Source organism: Brassica napus, chromosome C6 (assembly GCF_020379485.1).
Source record: "Brassica napus cultivar Da-Ae chromosome C6, Da-Ae, whole genome shotgun sequence".
NCBI lineage: Eukaryota > Viridiplantae > Streptophyta > Magnoliopsida > Brassicales > Brassicaceae > Brassica > Brassica napus.
In genome coordinates, this window is record NC_063449.1 from 43,728,386 (window position 1) to 43,751,307 (window position 22,922).

Here is a 22,922-nt window from a genome sequence, read left to right on the forward strand (position 1 = left end):
TGGGGGTTCAAGTTAAGCGGGATGTAGAGTCATATATACAAGGAACAAGAGGTTGCAAAAAAAAAACTAGAAGGTCCCAGGTTTTTGTGGATACATAGTATCTCAAAGGAAGTACAAGAAAGGAAATCGGGTGGTCTATCTTGGTATATATTACATGAGTTTTTGATGGATACATGGTACATACACCCTTCATTCAATAGGTTTCTCAACTATCAAAGGTCTATGGGATGCAATAATTTATGGGAGGTCCTTATTATGGGTTGATGGTTGTTTATCGTGTTGTACGGTTTTGCGAGTTTTGAACATAGTTATGTATAATATGGCTGGTTAATCAAAGAATGCATCTTTCAGTCCAAGTCTTATTATGATAAGAAGGAAATATACTGCGGGTTGTATTTATGTATTCATATTTCATTGGAAGGACCTTTTACTAATTAAATAGCGAAAAAAATAGTAAACTAAATGGGCAAAGAGTATGGAGAAAAAATTCTCCGTTGTTGCAGAAAATAAGATGTTAACAAAATGTTAACAAGATGTTCAAGGGGTTAACTATAAAAGGGAGATGGAGCCTGGTTGTTAATGGAACAGGAACTATGAGGCAGAGGTTTGTTCTCTGGATAGATTCCATGGAAATTTGATGGGGAGATTAGTCAGTTTTTACAGATGTATACTCTCAGGTTTTCATTAAGAACAATGTATTGGTGGACATGTCGTACGTATAACAGACGCTTTTATTATCATCGTGGTTTCACTGTTTCAGAAAAATATCAAATTCTAGGCACTGCAAACAAACACGAACTTTTTCCGAATCTCATTTGAGAAGAATACAAAAATATTAAAGTAGGAACAAACAAATTAAACTTAGTTTGATTAATCAATGGAAAATAATAAAAAAACTTAAGTTAATTTCCTATTTCGATTATCACCAATGGTTTATATATTATTATTGTTTAAAAAATTAGAAATTGATATTTTAACAAATTCCTAAACTCTAATAAACATATTAAAGAATAACTTGGGCAACACTACATATATTAATTACACGCTCTAATCTATATAATTCCTATATTATATTCCATACGCAGTAAGATTTGAAACCTTTTAAAACATGATGTAATGTTATTCCAATAATAAACAAAGATAATCATTAAAAAAACAAAAAAATATAAAATCAACAAAATTATATTAACACAATTATATTAACACAATTATATTATAAAATAAAGATAAAATCTACGAAACAAATTACATTTTACAAATATATTTTTCAATAAAATTTTAAAAGGAAAATTATTCTGCGCTTTTAAAGCGCGGATCAAAAGATAAAAAGTTTAAGTCTTCTATAAAATAAAACACAAATATATGAAAATATGACATTTATTAAATATTTTTAAATTTTTTAAAAAAAAATTCAAGGAAAATAAACTTGCGTTTTGAAAGCGCGGGTCAAAATCTAGTAATTTGTTAAAGCTAATGTAATGTAAGGTGCTAAGTTGTGGCTGAATTTTTTTTTTAATTGCTGCTCGGGAATAATAAACCCAAGAATTAAATATTACTGCTTGGACGTAGCCTAAACAAAACTTTAAGCCGATACTGTTAGCTTAATGTAGGAAAACTTTGTTAAGCGAAAAAAACTCTGTACGTAGCCGGACAGACACTTTAAAGGAGAGACCACAGTAATTCAAACTTTCAAGCTAGTCAATCCTTTGACAGAACATAACCGGAGAGACAACACGTCAGTTCGATCGAGGTGAGAAGAAATGGTAAACAACTGACCCTGACATCTTTTACCAAACAAAAAAAACTGATCCTGACATTCCGGTAATCAGTTGAGTTGATCAGACATCGTATTTTTTTTGTGGAGCCCATTAAGGCTTTACAAATTTAATTATCATTGAAGGACTTTTTTTTCACTGAAGGTACTAAACTTCCTTAGATATTGAGATTAGCTAAACTTCCTTAGATACTGAGTTATATTAAGCTCCTTGTGTTTTTTTAAAAAGATCGTATTAACTTGGAAACCTCGTTTTTATCGGTTTGATCATGAGGATACCATAACGCAGAATATCTTACAATTAAAAATTTTGGGCTGGTAATGGTTTTGTATATGATTGTGGTGTCAACCACGTAAGAAAAGTCAGGAGGTGTTATTTACTAAACAAATTGGCTAGTTGGATGGATCACAATTTTGTAGAAAAAGAATGGACCCAATAAGTTACGTAGTGATGAAGATATCAAAATGTGAAGATAAAAAACCAACAATGACATGATTCAAGAACGAAACTTAATCCTAGTCAAATTTTTTTGAGCGCAAGAGTAGATAAAAAAACCTATGGGTGAGCAGTTGTCAGCTTTGGTCTTGCCCATTCCTAAGCTGGGAAGCTAAGCCTTGCATGGCTTTTTGCCATTGCGCCCTTCCTCCTGAACATCTGCACCATGCACAGGTTCAACACGGATGAGACTGTTAGAGGCTGTTGATCTTTCTGCATCTCAAGAAGAAGCCATCCCAGCACAGGTAGCTGGGACTATTTTGGACAATCTTTTCAAAGGTTTAGATGAAACAGCCCTAGCTTCAGGTCTATCATATTCACGATTGTTATCATCCCCTGTGCATGAACCATATAATAGTGTGATCAACATAAACGTTCCATGTATATCATATCCGGGATTGTTATCACCTTGGAAGCTGCACCTTAAGCTCCTGCCAAAGGCTCTGCCTCTATATCATACTTTAAAACATAATAACATTCATGCCGCTCTTCGAGAAAGAGCGTGTAAGTTCTATCCCAAGCAGAGCAATCCCAGGCTGCATAAGAAAAAATATGATAATCAAGAGATGATGAGATAAATGCATATCTATAGGGGATGATTCAGTTTACCAAGAGGGCATGTATCGTCTTTGAAGTTTGAGTTTAGAAATCTTGAGAATGTGTCTTCCGTGAGTGTAATTTAAAAGATCTTCTATGAATATAGGATCACCATCTCTTAAAGTTCTCTCTTAACGTTCTGTGAATGATTATCAACACCTTCATTGCTTACCTGTACGTACATGTGTTTGTCAAAATGGAAACACATTTATAGGATCTTTTTCAGAGGAAACTTGTACCAAGGGTAAGTCTCTTTTAGTATATACATTTGTTAGACGTTATTTTTGATATCAATTTTGGTTTCAAAAAAGTTAGCTAAATTTTATGTGAAATCATTATTTCTAAGTGCATTTTGCATGTCTAAGATGTCATTACAATTTTTTTTTTTTGAGAAACAGATGTCATTACATTAAGTTACCAAGTGTGCGATAACTCCTAGCTCAGGTCGCATTTGCTGAGGTTTATACTTTACCCATCTCTTGATTTCAACCATTGCTGGAGTTCAATTGTCTCTAAACTCATATGTTTATTTTTCCTTTCACTTAATTTTGCAGCTAAGCATCCTTATCCACTCAACTACAGAGTCGTGATATACATACAACATATAGGTGTAGGTGTATGTGTAGAACATGCATGGCAAGAAGGTAAAGAACTCCAACGAGTTTTTCAAAGATTATGTACTGGTATTCTTATGGTCAAAAATACAATTTAAATTAGGGAAGCTTCTGCTAATATAGATTGCAAGCTGTTTCACAAGAGCCTTTGTTAACTTTTATTAAAAGTTGTATACATTGTTTTTTCAACTTCTGGATCGCTGCAGTCAAAATTAACAAAATATACTTATTTTCAATTGCTTCTGTACTGTGCAGTTCCTCTTCTTAGATTCCAATGCTCATGGTTTTGGTAAAAGTAAACTCTGCGGCAAATATTAACAGCTAACAATTAATCGGAAGATAGTGGAGGTTCAGCATATAACTTCGGTTACTCAAACGCGATGGTGGATATTGGAGACGACGGAGACATTGGATTTGCTGACCTAATTGGTCCCGAGCTTTCAAATTTCTAACTGGGCCCGTCAACTAACATTCCATTATAAAAGCCCAAATGCAAGATAACCCGTACATTTAAATATTTCGATCGATAGTGGAATGATTTGCCCCTTCTCTAAATCTGATGTGGCATATGAGGGAGAAAAGTCTCCTTTATTATTATAGATTGCTGGAGTTCAATTGTCTCTAAACTCATATGTTTATTTTTCCTTTCACTTAATTTTGCAGCCAAGCATCCTTATCCACTCAACTACAGAGTCGTGATATACATACAACATATAGGTGTAGGTGTATGTGTAGGACATGCATGGCAAGAAGGTAAAGAACTCCAACGAGTTCTTCAAAGATTATGTACTGGTATTCTTATGGTCAAAAATACAATTTAAATTAGGGAAGCTTCTGCTAATATAGATTGCAAGCTGTTTCACAAGAGCCTTTGTTAACTTTTATTAAAAGTTGTATACATTGTTTTTTTCAACTTCTGGATCGCTGCAGTCAAAATTAACAAAATATACTTATTTTCAATTGCTTCTGTACTGTGCAGTTCCTCTTCTTAGATTCCAATGCTCATGGTTTTGGTAAAAGTAAACTCTGCGGCAAATATTAACAGCTAACAATTAATCGGAAGATAGTGGAGGTTCAGCATATAACTTCGGTTACTCAAACGCGATGGTGGATATTGGAGACGACGGAGACATTGGATTTGCTGACCTAATTGGTCCCGAGCTTTCAAATTTCTAACTGGGCCCGTCAACTAACATTCCATTATAAAAGCCCAAATGCAAGATAACCCGTACATTTAAATATTTCGATCGATAGTGGAATGATTTGCCCCTTCTCTAAATCTGATGTGGCATATGAGGGAGAAAAGTCTCCTTTATTATTATAGATTGCTGGAGTTCAATTGTCTCTAAACTCATATGTTTATTTTTCCTTTCACTTAATTTTGCAGCCAAGCATCCTTATCCACTCAACTACAGAGTCGTGATATACATACAACATATAGGTGTAGGTGTATGTGTAGGACATGCATGGCAAGAAGGTAAAGAACTCCAACGAGTTCTTCAAAGATTATGTACTGGTATTCTTATGGTCAAAAATACAATTTAAATTAGGGAAGCTTCTGCTAATATAGATTGCAAGCTGTTTCACAAGAGCCTTTGTTAACTTTTATTAAAAGTTGTATACATTGTTTTTTCAACTTCTGGATCGCTGCAGTCAAAATTAACAAAATATACTTATTTTCAATTGCTTCTGTACTGTGCAGTTCCTCTTCTTAGATTCCAATGCTCATGGTTTTGGTAAAAGTAAACTCTGCGGCAAATATTAACAGCTAACAATTAATCGGAAGATAGTGGAGGTTCAGCATATAATTTCGGTTACTCAAACGCGATGGTGGATATTGGAGACGACGGAGACATTGGATTTGCTGACCTAATTGGTCCCGAGCTTTCAAATTTCTAACTGGGCCCGTCAACTAACATTCCATTATAAAAGCCCAAATGCAAGATAACCCGTACATTTAAATATTTCGATCGATAGTGGAATGATTTGCTCTTTCTCTAAATCTGATGTGGCATCTGAGGGAGAAAAGTCTCCTTTATTATTATAGATAGATGTAGATCGAGCATACGAATCGGAGTCCATTTAGTTTGTGAATGCATCAAATCCGAAAATAACACAGTTTTAATCAAGAGTCTTGAGCGACAAACAAGCTGATATTATTCTGTCACTAAGGAGTATTTTCTACGACACAAGCCGGTGATTATTTAATAGTGTTAGTAATCTTGAATTGGATACATTTATGTATGCGTCTCTAGTCTTGAATTGGATACATTTATGTATGCGTCTCTAGTCTCGATAGTGATAACAAAGAAGCTAGGTCGGTTAATTTCAAATAACTATATAAGGGTGCTGTTGGTTTGGTCACCGAGCTGATTCATCTGGATGAAGATGCAAATCGATATTCGTTTTGTGCATTATAACATCCAGTTGGATCACCCAGCTGAATTTTTAAAAATTCATCTCAAATTCTCACTCAAATGAAAGTGAGTTTTGATGGATGCAGATGCATCTGAATCAGTCCAAAATGATAAATGACAAAAATAACTTTTTAAAATCAAAATATTATTTTCAAACCGTAAATTTATTTTTTTGCATATACATTTTTCCACCAGAACTGAAATATACATTTTCCCGCTAAAACAAAAAAATGGACACTTTCCCGCCAAAACCGCAAAATATTTTTTCCGCAAAAAAACTTAAAACGCACATTTCCATAAGTACACACTTTTCGGCCAAACCAGTAAAACCGCACTTTTCGGCCAAAACCGGAAAAACACATTTTTCCGCCAAAACCCAAAAAACGCATATCCCACGAAAACCCCCAAAAAAAAAACATTTTCCGGCCAAAACCACAAAAGAATTTTCTCGTCAAAACCGGAAAACGCAATATTCCCGCCAAAACCAGAAAAATGCATTTTCTTGCCAAAACCGAAAAAATCATTTTCTTGCAGAAACTAGAAAAACGCAATTTCTCCTGCAAAACCGAAAGAACGCATTTTCCCGCCGAAACCCGAAAAACACATTTTCCCGCCAAAACCCGAAAAACGTATTTTCCTGCCAAAACCCGAAAAACGCATTTTTCCGTCAAAACTGGAAAAACGTATTTTCCCGCCAAAACTGGAAAAAACGTATTTTTCCGCCAAAACCGCGAAAAATATTTTCCACCAAAACCGCAAAAATGCATTTTTTCCGTCAAAATCGCGAAAAAAACTTTTCCTGTCAAACCCGCAAAAATGCACTTTTTCGTCAAAAACACATTTTCTGCCAAAACCGCAAAACGTATTTTTTTCCGCCAAAACCACAAAACATATTTTTTGCCAAACCCATAAAATGTATTTTTCTGCCAAAACCACAGAAATGCACTTTTTCGTCAAAAACACATTTTTCCTCAAAAACCGCAAAAATATTTTCCGCCAATACCGTAAAAATGCTATTTTTCCGCCGAAACATAAAAAAATATATTTTAGTCATTTTATTAACAAATACATCTGGATGCAGATGCAAGTTAAAAAATGAAAAACAAACGAACATAGCTGTATTCTGATGATCCATATGGTTGTATGGACGAAATGAAAAAAACGAACAACACCTATATAAAACATTTGGATAAGACATTTGGATGAACCATCTGGATGCATCTTCTAGATCTGGATGCATCTTCTAGATGAACATGTTCTATATTTTTTTTAAATTTACATACGGATTCGAATTTAGATGATAATACTTAACGAGACTAAATCAAGTCACTTGTTTGTATAAGCATAAACCACTAGACTAAATATTTTAATAACTATTTTGTTTGTAATACTTAGTTCATTGTCATTTATAATTATTATTAGATGTGTCAATCCAATAGAACTCAGAGTAATAAGGATTTATAAAAAAACGATACGAAAAGTTTTGTATAGAAATACACTATATATAGATTGTGGACTTATTTTCTTAAAACGTCTAACTATACGAAATGGAGAAATCTATATTGAGATGCAATATGAATGGGTATATAAATGCTTTGCTTTAAGTGTGACAAAAATTAAACATCAAAATTTAATACCATAATGATTTAAAGATCGTCCGATAACATGTAAATGTGATCAAAGATCGCCCCACGTTAGGCTTATAACACACGTCACACATATGGGATGCACACGTATAGAGTGTGTAAGCCCAAGAGTGTCGAACCAGAAGCCGCAGTCTTAAGAGGTTCTTTCTTTTTTTTGCTAAAAATTTATCTCACTTCTTGGCAAGAAAAAAGTTACTCTTAAGAGATTCTTTATCGATCACATCACACAAAAAGGTTCCAAAAAGTTATAGTTAGTGATCCAGTTAAATGTATCGGGTAGACATTGGAGGAATCCAAATCTTTACTAGTTTGTTAAGCACGGACACGGTCACGGATCTTAAAGGGAAACTAGACAACTAGAAAATTATTTTACAAAGTTATTTTCTAATTACTAGAAACTGGACCAATCATAGACACGCCAGCAAACACGATATCAACCGATCCTACAAGGCACACTTATCTTTTTTTTTTTTTATGATCCAGGTATACAAATACCCTCGAGGAAATCCGACTAGCGCCTAAGTATACCTCCGCAGAAAACATTCTGGAGGACCGCCGATTTCATCCATGTTAATTGACAGTGGCCAGCGAGATTCGAACCGGATCCCTATTGAGACCGAAGCTCCCGTAAAACTACTAGACCGTCCTCGCTTGGTTTACACTTACACTAATCATTTTACGTGGTCAATAACCTGACTATAACACAAATCCACATCAGTTTTGATCAAACTACATATCATGTCACAGAAAGCAAACTACAAAGAGTTATATTGTCACATTGGGAACGAAAGAAGAGAAACCAAAATTTCACCTCATCAACGACGAGGTCTTTTACCTGTTTGTGGAAAGATGGATGGAGGATACTCAACCTCCATGGGCTTTTGTTTGTTTTTAGATGGGCCGTTTTAACACCCTTTATATGTCACAGTTCAATGATTCATGTAATTATGGGCTTAGCTAAGGCCGATGCTAAGCAAAAGCTCGACAAAAGAGGTCCAGTATACTGAAATTGACGCTAGCGGTTAGTTGTTTTTTTTTTGGTAGGAATAAGGGAGAATGACTCCCAATTTATTTAAAAAAGAAACCCAAACTTCAGCTTACAAGACGAGTTTGTCGTGGCCGCAACGGTCTAGCAACATCCTCATGAACTAAAACAGCGACCTCAATCGGTGCCACAACAAAACTATGAAAACCAAACGGAAGAGAAAATGCAAGGTTAGCCAAACCATCAGCTAAGCGGTTTGCTTCCCTATACACATAAACGAATCGGACCAGCCAGTCCCTTGTCAAGAAGCCATGGCACAAGCGTACCAGGAAAGACAGCGGATGAGTATCCCCAATCCCTATCGTAAGAAACTCCATCACCATCATAGAATCGACCTCTACCTCCAGCCTTCTCACCCCTTTCTCCCAAGCAACCACTAAACCATAGTACACACCCCATAACTCCGCTAATGGTGCCGTACAACTACCTATATTAATCGCAAAACCACCACACCACTCGCCTTCTCCGTTTCGCAGTGCTCCCCCTGCAGCCGCCGGCCCCGTGTTCCCATGTGATGCCCCGTCCGTGTTCAGTTTCATCCACCCCACACAAGGTGGCTTCCATCCCACCATTATCTCAACCATATGTCTCTCCTTTATGTGAGCATTCTCTGCTCTATTCGCTGCTATAACTCCCTTAGCCAAGTCACGTAAGAACTTGACTCTATCTCTCCACAATCGGGTATCACCAAATACATTTCCACATCTCCACTTCCATCCCCACCACAGAGTCAAAGAGAATATAGTAGCCCACAGAATACCACCACATGCATTGTTGTCACATAGGTTTTTATATAACAATTCCAGTAACTGCATTCTGAAGAAAGCATCTCTTCTCATTCACGGAACAAATCTCTCCCATATACCTTTTATCGCAGGACAATCACGTAACACATGTATTATAGTCTCAATTCCTCCTCTGCAGACCTGGCATAAGTCAGTCCCACTCAGGTGCCTTCTATGTCTCTCTGCATTCGTCATGATTGCTTGGTTTGCCACTAGCCAGAGGAACATTCGAACTCTCTCAGGTGCTACAACGCGCCACATAGATCGAAAGAAACTCCCCATCTGCGGTCTTGGATTCCCATCTCTTGTAAGCAAGGCGTATGCAGACTTCACCGTAAACTGCCCATTCGGAGTCTGCCCCCATGCCAAACGGTCTTTTGCTTCAGTAATAATATCCACTACTACTGCCATAAGCTCTAGTCTTCTCTCAGCTGTTACCAACGGGGTAATTCTATCAAAATCCCAACCTCCACCTTCACCCCACATATCTCTAACTGTTATATCTTCATATCCTTCTGGAAGCCCTGCAATCACTTCAGTCATGAGTGGTTGGCCTGCTATCCAACTATCCGTCCAGAACCTGATATTTCTCCCATTACCAGTGACCCAGCTATGGCCCACAAGAACCACTTCTCTTATCCCCATTACCACACTTTTCCATGTTGACGAGCTAGAGCTACTCCCTACCATCCAATTTGTGTCATGTATGTCCCCCACACCGTACTTACTTCGTAAAACTTTGGCCCATAAGCTCTCAGTATCGTGTAACAGACGCCATCCCACTTTAGCTAACAAGGCTTTGTTCATATCTCTCGACACCCGGATCCCCAAACCTCCGGCCTTGGGTTTGCATATTTTATCCCACGAGACTAAGTATTGTCCACTTCCCCACACAAAGCTCCTCGCTAGGCTATCAAGCTTCTCCAGTATACCCACTGGCATGCTAATCATACTCATCGTATGCACCGGGATTGATGACATAACCGACTTTGTCAATGTTACCCTTCCTGCAAGGCTTAATGTTTGTTTCTTCCATCCTGCTAGCCGTGAAGCTACTTTCTCCAGTACCTCCCCAAAAGTATCTTTATTAATTCTTTTTTGTAGTATCAACATCCCCAAGTATTTTCCCAGCTCCTTTGTTGATGCAATACCACTTTCTCTGCTTATTCTCTCTTCTCTTCCTCTAGAGACATTATTAGAAAAGAAAATCTTCGATTTCTGGAGGCTTACTTTCTGACCAGAGGCTTTACAAAACTTCTCCAACACTTTCCTGATCACTCGAATCTGCGTCACCGATGCCTCTGCAAATAGGATTAGATCATCTGCGAAGCAAATGTGAGATAGCTGTGGACCACCTCTCGACAATCTTATCGGTTTCCATCTTTTATCCTCCACTGCTTTCTCAATCAGTTGACATAATCTCTCCATGCATAAGACAAACATGTACGGGGAGAGTGGATCACCTTGTCGCAGTCCTCTTGATGGCTTAAACGGCTCAGATTTCTCCCAATTCCACAAAATACACATTGATGGACCAGACACACATTCCATAATCCTCTTGACCCAATTCTCAGACAAACCAGCAGCCCTTAGTGTATCTTCTAGAAAATCCCAACGCAGCCTATCATATGCTTTCTCCAAATCTAGTTTCAGCAGCATCCAACTCTTGCGGCCTTGCTTCTTTTTTATCGAATAAACAGCTTCCTGAACCACAACAATGTTATCCGCACTCAATCTACCTGAGATGAAACTAGACTGAGCAGGACCAATCAGTTTAGGCATAATACTCTTCAGTCTCCCTACCATGGCCTTCGTGATAGTTTTAAACAACACGTTGCAGAGACTTATCGGTGTTCGTCACTTTCGGAATTAGCGCCACGAGTGCATCATTAGTATTCTCCGGCAACTTCCCCGTCTCAAAGAAAAGAAAGACAAACCTGATCACAGATGCACCAACTGTCTCCCAGCACCTCTGATAGAAAACTGGTTGAAACCCATCCGGACCTGGTGCCTTGAAGCTGCCCATAGCTCTCACCGCTTTCTCTACTTCCTCCGCAGAAAACGTTTTGTCAAGATCCATTTTCTCTTGTCTTGTAAGCCCCACAAATCTCCTCTCCAATAGCATTTGTATGTCTGTATCCACGTCTTCCAGAGAATATAGTTTTCTGAAATAATCCACCTCTTGCTTCTCAAGTTCTTTTGCATCTGATACCCACTTAGTTTCATCTTTCTTTAGCATCTCCACTCGATTTCGCTTTCTTCTAATGATTGTCGACATATGAAAGAACTTGGTATTTCTATCTCCATGCACACACCACTTCTCCCGCGACTTTTGGAACCAGGGCACTTCTTCTTGCTCGAGGACGATCTCAAGTTCTTTTAATAGCTCTCACTCCTTTACCAAGATCTCATCAGAGAGGTCTTGCTCAATTTTGTCATGTATCTCTGTAATCTCCATCAACAAGTCCTCTTTCCTTCTTTGGACATTTCCGAAAACTTCTCTGTTCCACTTTCGGAGTGTCACTTCCAACCTCTGCAAAGCCTCTCTTGTATCAATATCACGATCCCATGAAGCTTTTAGCAAGTTTTGAAACTCATTATGTTGTAGCCATGCCGCCTCAAAACGAAATGGACGTCGACGTGCATTACCCTTAACCTCCGGTGTGAGCTGTGGATACAAAGGAGTGTGGTCTGATGCTAAGAAAGGTAAATGCCTCACACTTGTCTCCTGCCACCTGAGTCTAGACTGGGCACATCATAATATTCTATCCAGCCTCTTCGCTACAAATGTGCTTTCAGTTTTCCCTCTTTTCCATGTGAATTGATTGCCATGAAATCCCATATCAATCAGTGACATATCATTTATCCAATCACCAAACTTTAGAGAATCCTCAGACAATCTCCCATTCCCACCACTCCTTTCATCTATCCTCACTATTGTATTAAAGTCTCCCCCAACGAACACCGGACCCTCCGCATTACGCAAAACTTCTTCTAAAGCAGTCCATAAGCCACTTCTACGACTCGGTGAAGGAGCCGCATACACAACAATCAGATTAATCACCTCTGCTCCATTACCGATTCGAGCATGTATAAACTGATCCGACGACTTAACCACCTCAAGCTCTCCAATCTCCTCCCTCCATAACAGCCATAAACCTCCACTCTGGCCACACGCATCCACCCTAGACCACGAAAAATCCGGCATGCCGCTTCTCCACCAGCATGAGTTTCAAAAACAGCAAGGATATCTGTCTTGAACTTCTTCACCAAATATCTAATCGATCTTCGAAATTGGGGTTTATTTGCCCCCGACAATTCCACAGAATGCACTTCATCAGATCTTTATAATCAATAGATAGGATCACCGGGGCAAAATGTTATGCCACCACACTCTCCAGGACTTCCCGTCCTTGGCTCGCACTAGCTTCTGCCTCATCCAACTCCAGATTCTCCATCTCTTGAAGTTGCTCCTGAGTGTTGCTTTTATCGTACACATGCCCATAGTTCTTCTCATTTCTGTCTAGCTCCCCATCTCCTGCGAAAACACCACCTGGTCGGCCGACATTTTCCTTCTCTAGTCTCTTCCCTCTCGCCGACAGGCCACTCTCCCCACTTATTGGGCCAAACACCAAACCACGCATAGGCCCAACATTTCTCAGTTTGGTCTTAGAAGGATTTGGGCCTCTCATGTTGCTAATCTTCTTATCTTTTGGACCCAATCGAGCTGGTTGTTGGTTCCCTCTGTTCCCATTCTTTCCAAACGAGAATTCCTTCCCAGTCTCTTTGCTCGCTCCTCCAGAAACTATATTAGTAGTATTCTCATTTTCTTTATTCTCTTCTCTATTCCCACTCTCCTCCACTTGTTCCTCCATATCCTCCTCCACATTCAACCCTCCAAACCTATTCGAAACCCTTATCTCCTCTGACATACTCTCTTGACGAGCCCCCCGACTTTTACTACCGATCAACGTCTTATTTCCTACCATCTCCCTACTTTCATTACTCCGCAGTGTAACTCCTCTCTGCCCATTCTTCTTTCCTCGCCTATCTCACTGGGATAAAATCTGTATCCATACCTGCAACCTTCATATTCTTTTGTGTCATGTCCACTGGAAGAACCGCATTTATAGGAGTTTCCTCCAGTACCTTACATGGGCATGAATAGGCTAGAAGTCCATACATACCACATGACGAGCAGATCGTCGAGATTCCTTCATATGATACGCAGTACCTCTCACCATTAATCATCACTGTCCCTTTCAATGGCTTATTAAGGTTAACCTCCACACAAATTCTCGCAAATCTAGCTCTTTCAACTTTTAGCGTGGTGCAGTCAACCTTAATCGGTTTTCCTAACCCCTTGGCAATCCCCATCAGTATCATTTTATGATAAAAATTAACTGGGATATGTGCTAAATGAACCCAAACCGGTGTCGTAACTATCTCATCCCTCAGCGGATCAAACTCAGGTGTCCATGCTTGCACCATAAGGTAACTCCCAAAAGCCCTCCATGGGCCACCTGATAGCGCATTCATATACTCCTCCTCTACTCCAAAACGAACCATGAAAAAATTGTTCGGGAGATCCATCACAAACATTGATCCCGCAGGTTTCCATAGCTCCTTCAGCCTTCTCTTTAAGCTCAATAATGGGATACTCCTCCCCAAGACCTTAACAATCATACATCTCTTCCATAAACCATTCATAGCAATCAAAACCTCCTCTCCAATCATTATCACCGGTTCTCCATCCTCACCATTCGGGAACTCTAGTTTCAGATTTGATTCCACAAAAGACTCGTCCACAATCTCCTCCGGTACAGGCATCCCTCATTCATTGCACCCTAATACCTTCTTCACCCAAGAGTCTGGAGCATCCGGTGGATTTCCGGGTGGTCTCTCATGCTCTCCGATCTCCTCCATATTCTCATCCCGCACTTCCTCACCCAAAACCCTGAAATCACCACCCAAAACCCTAGCCGTCATATTTTTTCTCTCTGTCGACAAACGAATGCTAGCGGTTAGTTGTTTGATATTTTGTTTCGTAAACATTTAAAGATTCTCAATACTTTTTTTTGCAGAAATGTAATATTTTTTTTTGACTAATGCTGAAATGTAGGGTGTGATTGGCTACTGCCACAATTATACCCACAACTTTAAATCTACACCAATCTTGATTTGTATTTATTTTAAAGCTTGCATTCTTTTTTTAAGTTCACAATACTTTTTTAAATTTATGTCTTTATAATTGTTCTGCATAGACAAATTCATACAACCTAAATTTAAAAACTTTTAAAAGTTAAAAATCTAGAGTCAAAGCCAAAACAAATCACAGCAATATTTTTACGACCAAAAAATGAAATCACAGCTCTTACCAATCACACCCGTAATATCTCGTAGCATGGCGGTAACACGAAATGACAAATGTTGTTGTGTGTTTTCAAACAAACAATAAGTGAATAAATACAGTACAGTCAAAATCAGGACAAGAAACAGCTAATCATATGTGTATTATGGTTTTTGTGTATAATTTATTGAAACTAAAATGATATTTGTGATAGAAATGGGGACCATAATGTCCTGTTGTCTCCAAGAGTTAACAAACATATAAGAGTTATCCAGAAAATTAGTTCAAAATTACAAAATATAGTATATTAGTACAACCTTCCACATCTAGAGGTTGACTGTTTATTCAATTAGAAACAAAGATAACACCTATCATGCACCCAGTACCAGATGATATAGTACTAACGCCGAGACAATTTTAACTTGTGTAACCTATATAACAACTACGTAACCTACCGAACAACGAATGTGATTTAAATTCGCTCATCTTATAATCAATTTGTATTTGGAACAAGTATCTCAACTAGGAAAATATCCGAGCTTTAAGACAGAACTAATAATATATATAGGATTTTTATCGTTAAAACTGTCTCTCAACTATGTTTGTTTTGGGTAAAAACCCTCAAATATTTAATAAAAAAACCTCAAACTAACGTTATTTAATGAATTAAACCCTAGCAGGTCATAATTACCTTTACTACTGGTAAATCTTTAATTTATGAGTTTCTACATTAAGTAAACAAGTTGAGGGATTTTACCATTAAAATTTAAAAAACAAAAAAATCAAAATTTTATAATATTATTTAAAAATTAGTAACTATTTTTTGACAACATAAGCGAGAACTAATTAACTGAACCGCACGATTCAGAAAGCCAAACCGAAAGTATTGAATCGACATATAACATAGCTGAAGGAGAACTCTTTACACCACTTGCAAGCTTGTCCGCCATAGTATTTTGTGCTCTTGGAATATGTCTGATCCGGTAGTTAGGAAAGAAAGTCTTACTGCGTCTAAATTCTTTATATAATTTTTGTTATATTTTTTCGGTTTTTACATTTTTAATTTATACATATATAATGTTGATGTTAAAAACACATCAAACTCATATATTTACAAAAAAAATTTAAAAATGCTAATTTTGAAAATTTAAGTTACTAATTTTTAGATAATATTATAAAATTTTGATTTTTTTATTTTTAATGGTAAAACCCCTCAACTATGTTTACTTAATGTAGAAACTCCTAAACTAAAGAGTTACCGGTAGTATTAGTAATTATGACCTGTTAGGGTTTACTTCATTAAATAAAGTTAGTTTGAGCGCTTTTACGTTAAATACTTAGTTTGAGGGGTTTTTACCCAAAACAAACTTAGTTGAGGGGTTTTAAAGTTAAAAATTCATATATATATATAGATTTATAATTAAAAATTTACATATTTCGATTCAAAACTTTATGGTTAACCAAGAATATATATTTAAACAATTTTCATACTTATATTTTGAATTGTTGACTAAATGCATGTTTCTTTAAAATTTAGAGAGTGACCAGACAATTGATATATTTAATTTTATGTTTGTTCAACAATATATTTAATGCAAGTAAAACCTCCGGAAGTAAATATTATGGGGGGAGGAAGAATGATTTTTTTTAAAAAAATTTACCACAAGTTTGATAATTTTAAATTAATCATTTTCAGAATTTGTGATAAAAATATTAAATTAATTTCATAAATTATTTATAAATGTTTTAAAATAGTTAATAAATAAAAAATATAAATTCAGTTCTACCTCCTGGATACTATACACTAAACAATAATCATGTAAATTCTAAATTCAAATGTTAAATTACTTCTGATTAATGTATTTAAAAAAAAGGACGGACAACTTATAGTACTTAAACAATTTTTTTAAAAGTTAAAATAAAATTTAAATTTACAGTAATTTAATTACTTTATTTTTTTAAGAAATAATATTTTGAGAAATTTTCACTCAACATACTATTTTTATCATAAAATAGTTTTGTATGCTATCTAATGTGTTCTAAATAAATTGCAATAGCTACAAAAAAAAAAGAAATAATAAGTTGCGTAATCAATGAGTGGTAATGGTAAACCAACGAATGAACCAGTGGATCCACAAAACAAAACCACGAGCTGATACTTCATGATGAGTCACCGCCGTGTAATCTGTCTTTACACAGAAATAATAAAACTTTCAATCATTTATCCGATAGATGCGAATAATATTAATACTGTAATAAAAATGCCAAAATAAAACCTAACCAAAGCTCGAATCAGAGATTTCCAGATAATTACTTCCGACAATTCTAGTTCTTCCCTCTCTCTCTCTCTGTCTCTCTGTCCTCAAGAACCCTAATAGTTTCGAATTCAACGATCTGAGTCTCTCTCTTTCTTTCCTTAAAAATCTTCCGATATGGTTTAGAATCTTTATCTTAATGGAAGCTGACGTGTCAATCGTCTGAAAAAAAAAAAATCCCTTATCGCGTTCAAATTTTCCCCAGCAAAGAGATTAAATCTTTTTTTCCACCGTTTGTTTCAATCTGTGAAGGAAGAAGAAGAAGAAGATTAAGGACGATGATGGTGATGACGAATCGTGCTCTTGTCTTCCTCCTCCTCATACTCTTCCACCTCCTCACCCTCTCTTCTTTCACCTCAGCCAAAGTGATTCTCATCAGGAACAACATCACTCGCTCTTTCGACGACATCGAAGCCAACTTCGGTCGGTTTTACGATCTTTAGTGAATTGGGTCAACGTTGAGTCGATCAAAATGATGTAAAGTTTCTTCCTTTTTTGTTTTTTTTTGGCAGCTCCCTCTGTTAAAGCTGCTGGTGAAATTGGATTGCTTTATGTGGCTGAGCCTCTTGACGCTTGCTCTGACTTGACAAATAAGCCTGAACAGAGCTCGAATGGTACTTCCCCTTTTGTGTTGATTGTTAGAGGAGGTTGTAGTTTCGAAGATAAAGTCAGAAAAGCCCAGAGAGCTGGTTTCAAAGCTGCTATTATACATGACAACGAAGACCGTGGAATCTTGATAGCAAGTAATAATAATAATAATCACAATTTACAACCATTCTTGTCAGTGATGTGTTTGGTCTTAATGTTTTGAGTTTTTCTAACCAGTGGCAGGTAACTCGGGAGGTATAAAGATTCATGCGGTTTTCGTTACTAAGGAGACAGGAGATGCGTTAAAGGAGTTCGCCGGTTTGTCTGATGCCAAAGTGTGGCTGCTTCCTAGCTTCGAGAACTCTGCTTGGTCCATCATGGCGGTCTCGTTCATCTCTTTGCTCGCAATGTCAGCTGTTCTCGCCACTTGTTTCTTCGTCCGGAGGCATCGGATAAGAAGACGAACGTCACGGTCCTCTAGAGTCAGAGAGTTTCACGGAATGAGTCGCCGTTTGGTGAAGGCAATGCCGAGTCTAATCTTCAGTTCGGTGCACGAAGACAACACTACTGCGTTCACTTGCGCTATCTGTCTCGAAGACTATAACGTCGGAGACAAGCTCAGGGTCTTGCCTTGCCGTCACAGTGAGTATAATAATAATAATAATAATAACTAATGCACATGTTGTGTTCCAGAACAAAGTGTTGATTCTCTGTTTGTGTGTTGCAGAGTTTCACGCGGTTTGTGTTGACTCGTGGCTAACCTCATGGAGAACGTTCTGCCCCGTGTGCAAACGCGACGCGAGAACGGCCAACGGGGAGCCGCCAGCTTCGGAGAGCACGCCGTTGCTCTCGTCCGCCGCTTCGTCTTTTCACTCTTCCTCTGCGCTCTCTTCGTTCAGATCGTCAGCAATGCTGATCGGTCCTTCCATGGGATCTTTACCGACTTCGATCTCGTTCTCTCCGGCACACGCGAGCTCTTCCTACATCAGACAGTCCTTCAGGTCCTCCTCTCTCCGGAGATCTCCTCCTATAACCGTGAGTCGAAGCTCAATGGATCTCAGACACCAAGGAGGTTCTCCGTCGCCGTCGCAGAGATCGTATATGGCTTCTCCACAGTCGTTTAATTACCCTGCTATGTCGCCTCTCAACGCTAGGTACATGTCGCCGTATAGGCCTAGCCCGAGCAATGCGTCACCTGGATTAATCGGGTCGTCATCGAATCATCCGTTAAATCCTCTGCGTTACAGTGAATCAGCAGGAACTTTCTCTCCGTATGCTTCTGCAAACTCGCTGCCAGACTGTTGAAAAAGTTCATTGAACCAACTGGTTATGGTTCAATGGACAGGACATATGAGATTTTTCTTTTTCTTTTTGTATTTGAGTTTTAACTAAAGAGAGATATGGTGTGTGTTTGTGCATGTGTGTAGTGATGATATGCCTTATAGTCTTATGGTTGAGATGAACAATCTTTCGGGTTAAGGTTTAGAGATTCTACTGCTACTTGCACTATACACAAACTCGGTTCCTTTGTAGAAACATGAGCTTTATGTATATATGGTGGACCTGGTGGTACACCTTTTCGTTGTTTTATTTCAATGTTGGGTTTTTAACGGTAAAGTAGTTTAACATGTTACACGAACTATGCGGTAAACGTCCCAACCAAACGCTCTTGTCAATGGGTCTTTCACACTTGTTCTTGGCTCGGGGGTGAAAACACGTTATCTTTTTGTCTTTACTCATTTGGTATGGAAAATCATTTTTCGGGTTTATTCATGTTTAAATACGTTGGATCTTACCAGAAAGACAGGTGTGCCATGATGATACTAGTAACTAAAAACCTTTTTAAGCATCTGCATATGCATTGCACCGATATATATATAAATTGAAATGTTACAACAAATTCATATATTTTTAAGTTGTGTGAATTTGTATACACAGGCACAAGGCGATTACTCCCTATTTTGCGCGTAATTGCGACTTGACTTGCGTTGTACGAGTAATACAATTTTCAGTTTATACTTGACTTGTTAAAAACGAGTAGTTGCTATTTCAAATACTTGATCAAAAATGAATTACTTACAAGTTACTTACCCCACTCTATTACTTACTATTTATGAGTACTTGTGAATTATTTACGAGTACTTGTGAACTATTTACGAGTTTTTCTGAGTAATTAAGAACTATTACTAAATGGTAATCTATTAGAAATAGACATGTGAATTACTTTAAACCAAATATTTGTTCATATTATAAAGAAGACAAATAAAAAATATATGAATATTTCGATATATAAACATTGCATAATTTTTATGATGACAAAAATGTTTTCTCTAAACAAGTAACATGTAATAATAACAAGTCATGTAGCTAAATTTTTAATAATTGTTACTATATAATACTTGACTAGATGACGACAAATATTTAAAAATCATATACGAAACAAGTAATAAGTATAAGAAGAGTAATGAGTATTTGTGTCCAATTCTAAATGCAAGTAAAAGAAAAAACAAATATGAACAACTATTTAATAGATCATGTAACAAATAACAAGTAATTGGGCAAGTAACAGGGCGTAACGAGTCAAGTACTTGAATTTTCAAGGCGGGTACGAGTTTAGTAACGAGTTTAAGGCGAATAACGAGTAACGATACTCAGCCCCTACACAGAGTATCAAATTTAACCAATTCTAACACATGATTAACAGAATTTGGTTACAAGTTATAACAATATGTGGATAGGCTGGTAGGTTTATACTAAATCATATTCATGGATGTTAGAATGAGTAAATATGCCTCATTTAAATCATCCTTTTTAAAGCTTATGTTCAAGTGAAAAAAAAAAGTGAAAAAATTTCTATATGAGAAGCAAATCTGTTTTTTGGAGAAATTTAAGAAAAAAAATAAGATGTGGGAAGAAGTAACCGGTGATCCAACACCTCTCCTTATATCTTTCATCAGAGATTTAATTCGTGGTGTTACGGAAATGCAAGATATATATTATATCCATTGAAATCTGAATCCCGAAACTGTAGTTATAGTAACTTAGGAGAATACTGTAATTGTAAAGATTGCGTATCTTAGATTGAGTAGAAAGAGCAGTAAGAAATCCATGGATAAGTTGCTCTTATATCAAAATCTTTAATCTATAATCGACACTTCAATTATCTAGAAACAACAATAAGTGTGTCTCTCTTAACTTGCAACTAAACAAATGAATATCAACATTTTAGTGTTTGTAAATGATTATTTCTCAAACATCTATATATATATATATACTAATAAAGTAAGCTTTTCTCCCTTCTTGGGGCCTTTTTAGACAAGTGTCGTGGTATCATTCGTCAAAAATTATTTTCCAAACTGGGTTTGAACCCGGTTTCGTCGAAGTTTATTTTTCTTGCCCAGAGCTTTTATCGTTTCCCACCATCTCAGGCTTAATGCCTTAGGATTTAGACTTAAGTGATCTAATTATTTGGGCCCATATAAACAAAAACCCTTTCTTCTCTTTGCACCTCGATCATCCGAGCTCTGCAACCAAAGACGTAACGATCCCCTTTCCCTTCGCTGGAAAATAACAATTCCGTAGCTACGACGTTCAATCACCTAAACCCACTAATCCCACTACCTGATGCTTTCATTGATCGTTTAAAACCTTCACTGAGTGATATATACACCTTTTGAGATGCCTCTTTCCCAACTTATCTACGTCCTCTCGACAAATTGCTCGAGTTCTTTCTCAAACAAGCTTTCCGATAATTGCAAGTTCCTAGATTCGTTTCTCTTAACTGAAGGGAGGCCGCTGTAGACAAGTAGCCAAGACGAGATTGGGAGGTCTGGAATGTAAAGAAAGGGGTGAATTAATGGGTGTGGATATGCTTCTGCGTGATGGCAAGGTATGTCAGTTTATGATTTTTTAATTTTTCTGTTTGACATTATGGATTTTGTGAATAGCTGTTATCTGATACATTTTTTTTTTTTTTTTTGATAACTCTGGTATTTGGGCTGTCACATTCCAAACTGTCCCCGTATGTGATACGGGTCCAGCGCCCCAACGGAAGGGATGTTAAATCCGCTGTGGTCGGGGCTCGAAGTCGTGATGGCATGCACCTCAGCCGAGGTTACTTTACCACCAGACCACGAGGCCAGGTTCTGTTATCTGATACATGGTTCTTCGTATCAGGCTACGGTGATCCAAGTGTCTATAAATATGCACAGTCCCAACGGCTTCAAACACATATTGATTGATTGAAAGATTGTAGTTTTGTTTTGCGGTAAAACATCTTCATTAATAGTTTTGTGTGGCTGTTTGAGAATTTGTAGTTGTGCTCATTAAACTATTGTTTTGGTCTATGGGTTTTAGCTTTTAGGTGTACAACCTCATTGATGGAGGCTAAGATCGAGATGTTGAATCTCACTCTAAGGATACAACTGGCGTTTTGGTGAGTTATCAGTTATCACATTCTTACCGAATGATCACATACATCTATGAATCCTTAAAAGAGTTGAAAGTCCATAAAATTTTGAAGGATTTCTTTAGATAGGAGAAAGATAAAAATTAGGATTTCTTTGTAAACGAGTGGGGCTATTATGACTACGACCAAACCAGTGAATTGTTTGGTATCACCGGAATAAAGGCAGGTCAAAGAATGAAGCTTTGCGGTCTGCATTACAAGATCCTTGTGGTAGATTAGATGTAGAAGGCATGGACTGTCAAATTTTTTTCTATAAAACTGCAAAACTCAGTATGTTGTAACAGGCATGTCAATTTTCTCTTTATGAAGTATCAAGAGAATTGATATTTCCTTGGTTAGATATAGTAGAGGTTCGTGGATTTATGATATATATGTCCTTTGTAGGTATTGGTAAACACAGTCGTGGACATGCTTCTCTCCCTATAGCTGTAAAGACATTAAAGTTTCCATCAGCAAGTGACCACGTAACCAAGTAATCTCCTTCTTTTTCAAGCATTGAGTATAGTAAGTGCAACAAAGTGTTGAGTGTGCGTGTGTGTTACTGATGTTATCAAACAAGATAGCTCAGACTCTTATCTCCTTGAATTACACAGTTATATCAAAATCTGGTGGTGCACAATTGGATCTACTTATCTTGGATACAATATATAAGGTAATCCAAATCATCCTTCTGCATTGAAGTTTGATTTGTTTACGTTTACTTTATTCTGATGCTTTCACATCCTCTCTTTTATCCTACCTTCATAAAAGATCTCACAACAATCACTTATATTTCTCGCAGGTTAGCTTACTTTGAAGTTATGTTTATTATTATTTGTTTTAAATGT

The 22,922-nt window shown here is 37.2% G+C and overlaps 3 protein-coding genes across 3 annotated transcripts; 1 reads left to right on the top strand and 2 right to left on the bottom strand.

Moving 5' to 3' along the window:
• Nucleotides 1–11,763: 11,763 nt before the first annotated feature.
• Nucleotides 11,764–12,582, bottom strand: LOC125588553. The gene is made up of 2 exons (XM_048759958.1): nucleotides 12,160–12,582; nucleotides 11,764–12,042 (listed from the first exon to the last, which is right to left on the bottom strand). Exons 1-2 carry the CDS (start codon nucleotides 12,580–12,582, stop codon nucleotides 11,764–11,766), a joined length of 702 nt encoding a protein of 233 aa, XP_048615915.1.
• An 839-nt stretch (nucleotides 12,583–13,421) lies between these two features.
• On the bottom strand, nucleotides 13,422–14,204 carry LOC106373757. Its single transcript, XM_013813890.2, has one exon. It carries the CDS (start codon nucleotides 14,202–14,204, stop codon nucleotides 13,422–13,424), a length of 783 nt encoding a protein of 260 aa, XP_013669344.2.
• A 2,718-nt stretch (nucleotides 14,205–16,922) lies between these two features.
• LOC106376815 (receptor homology region, transmembrane domain- and RING domain-containing protein 2) lies at nucleotides 16,923–19,217 on the top strand. Its single transcript, XM_022704850.2, has 4 exons — nucleotides 16,923–17,462; nucleotides 17,552–17,782; nucleotides 17,865–18,269; nucleotides 18,355–19,217. The coding sequence occupies exons 1-4, from the start codon at nucleotides 17,318–17,320 to the stop codon at nucleotides 18,930–18,932; spliced, it is 1,359 nt and encodes a 452-aa protein (XP_022560571.2). The 5' UTR covers nucleotides 16,923–17,317; the 3' UTR covers nucleotides 18,933–19,217.
• Nucleotides 19,218–22,922: the final 3,705 nt, after the last annotated feature.

What these genes read in the sequence shown, in the direction of transcription:
- LOC106376815 (XM_022704850.2), top strand. Translation starts at nt 17,318, where the DNA reads ATGATGGTGATGACGAATCGTGCTCTTGTCTTCCTCCTCCTCATACTC. An exon ending in CGACATCGAAGCCAACTTCG is followed by an intron (nt 17,463 to 17,551) that starts GTCGGTTTTACG and finishes TTTTTTTGGCAG; the next exon opens with CTCCCTCTGTTAAAGCTGCT. An exon ending in GGTCTTGCCTTGCCGTCACA is followed by an intron (nt 18,270 to 18,354) that starts GTGAGTATAATA and finishes TGTGTGTTGCAG; the next exon opens with AGTTTCACGCGGTTTGTGTT.
- LOC106373757 (XM_013813890.2), bottom strand. Translation starts at nt 14,204, where the DNA reads ATGCCTGTACCGGAGGAGATTGTGGACGAGTCTTTTGTGGAATCAAAT.
- LOC125588553 (XM_048759958.1), bottom strand. Translation starts at nt 12,582, where the DNA reads ATGCCGGATTTTTCGTGGTCTAGGGTGGATGCGTGTGGCCAGAGTGGA. An exon ending in GGAAAACTGAAAGCACATTT is followed by an intron (nt 12,043 to 12,159) that starts GTAGCGAAGAGG and finishes TTGTATCCACAG; the next exon opens with CTCACACCGGAGGTTAAGGG.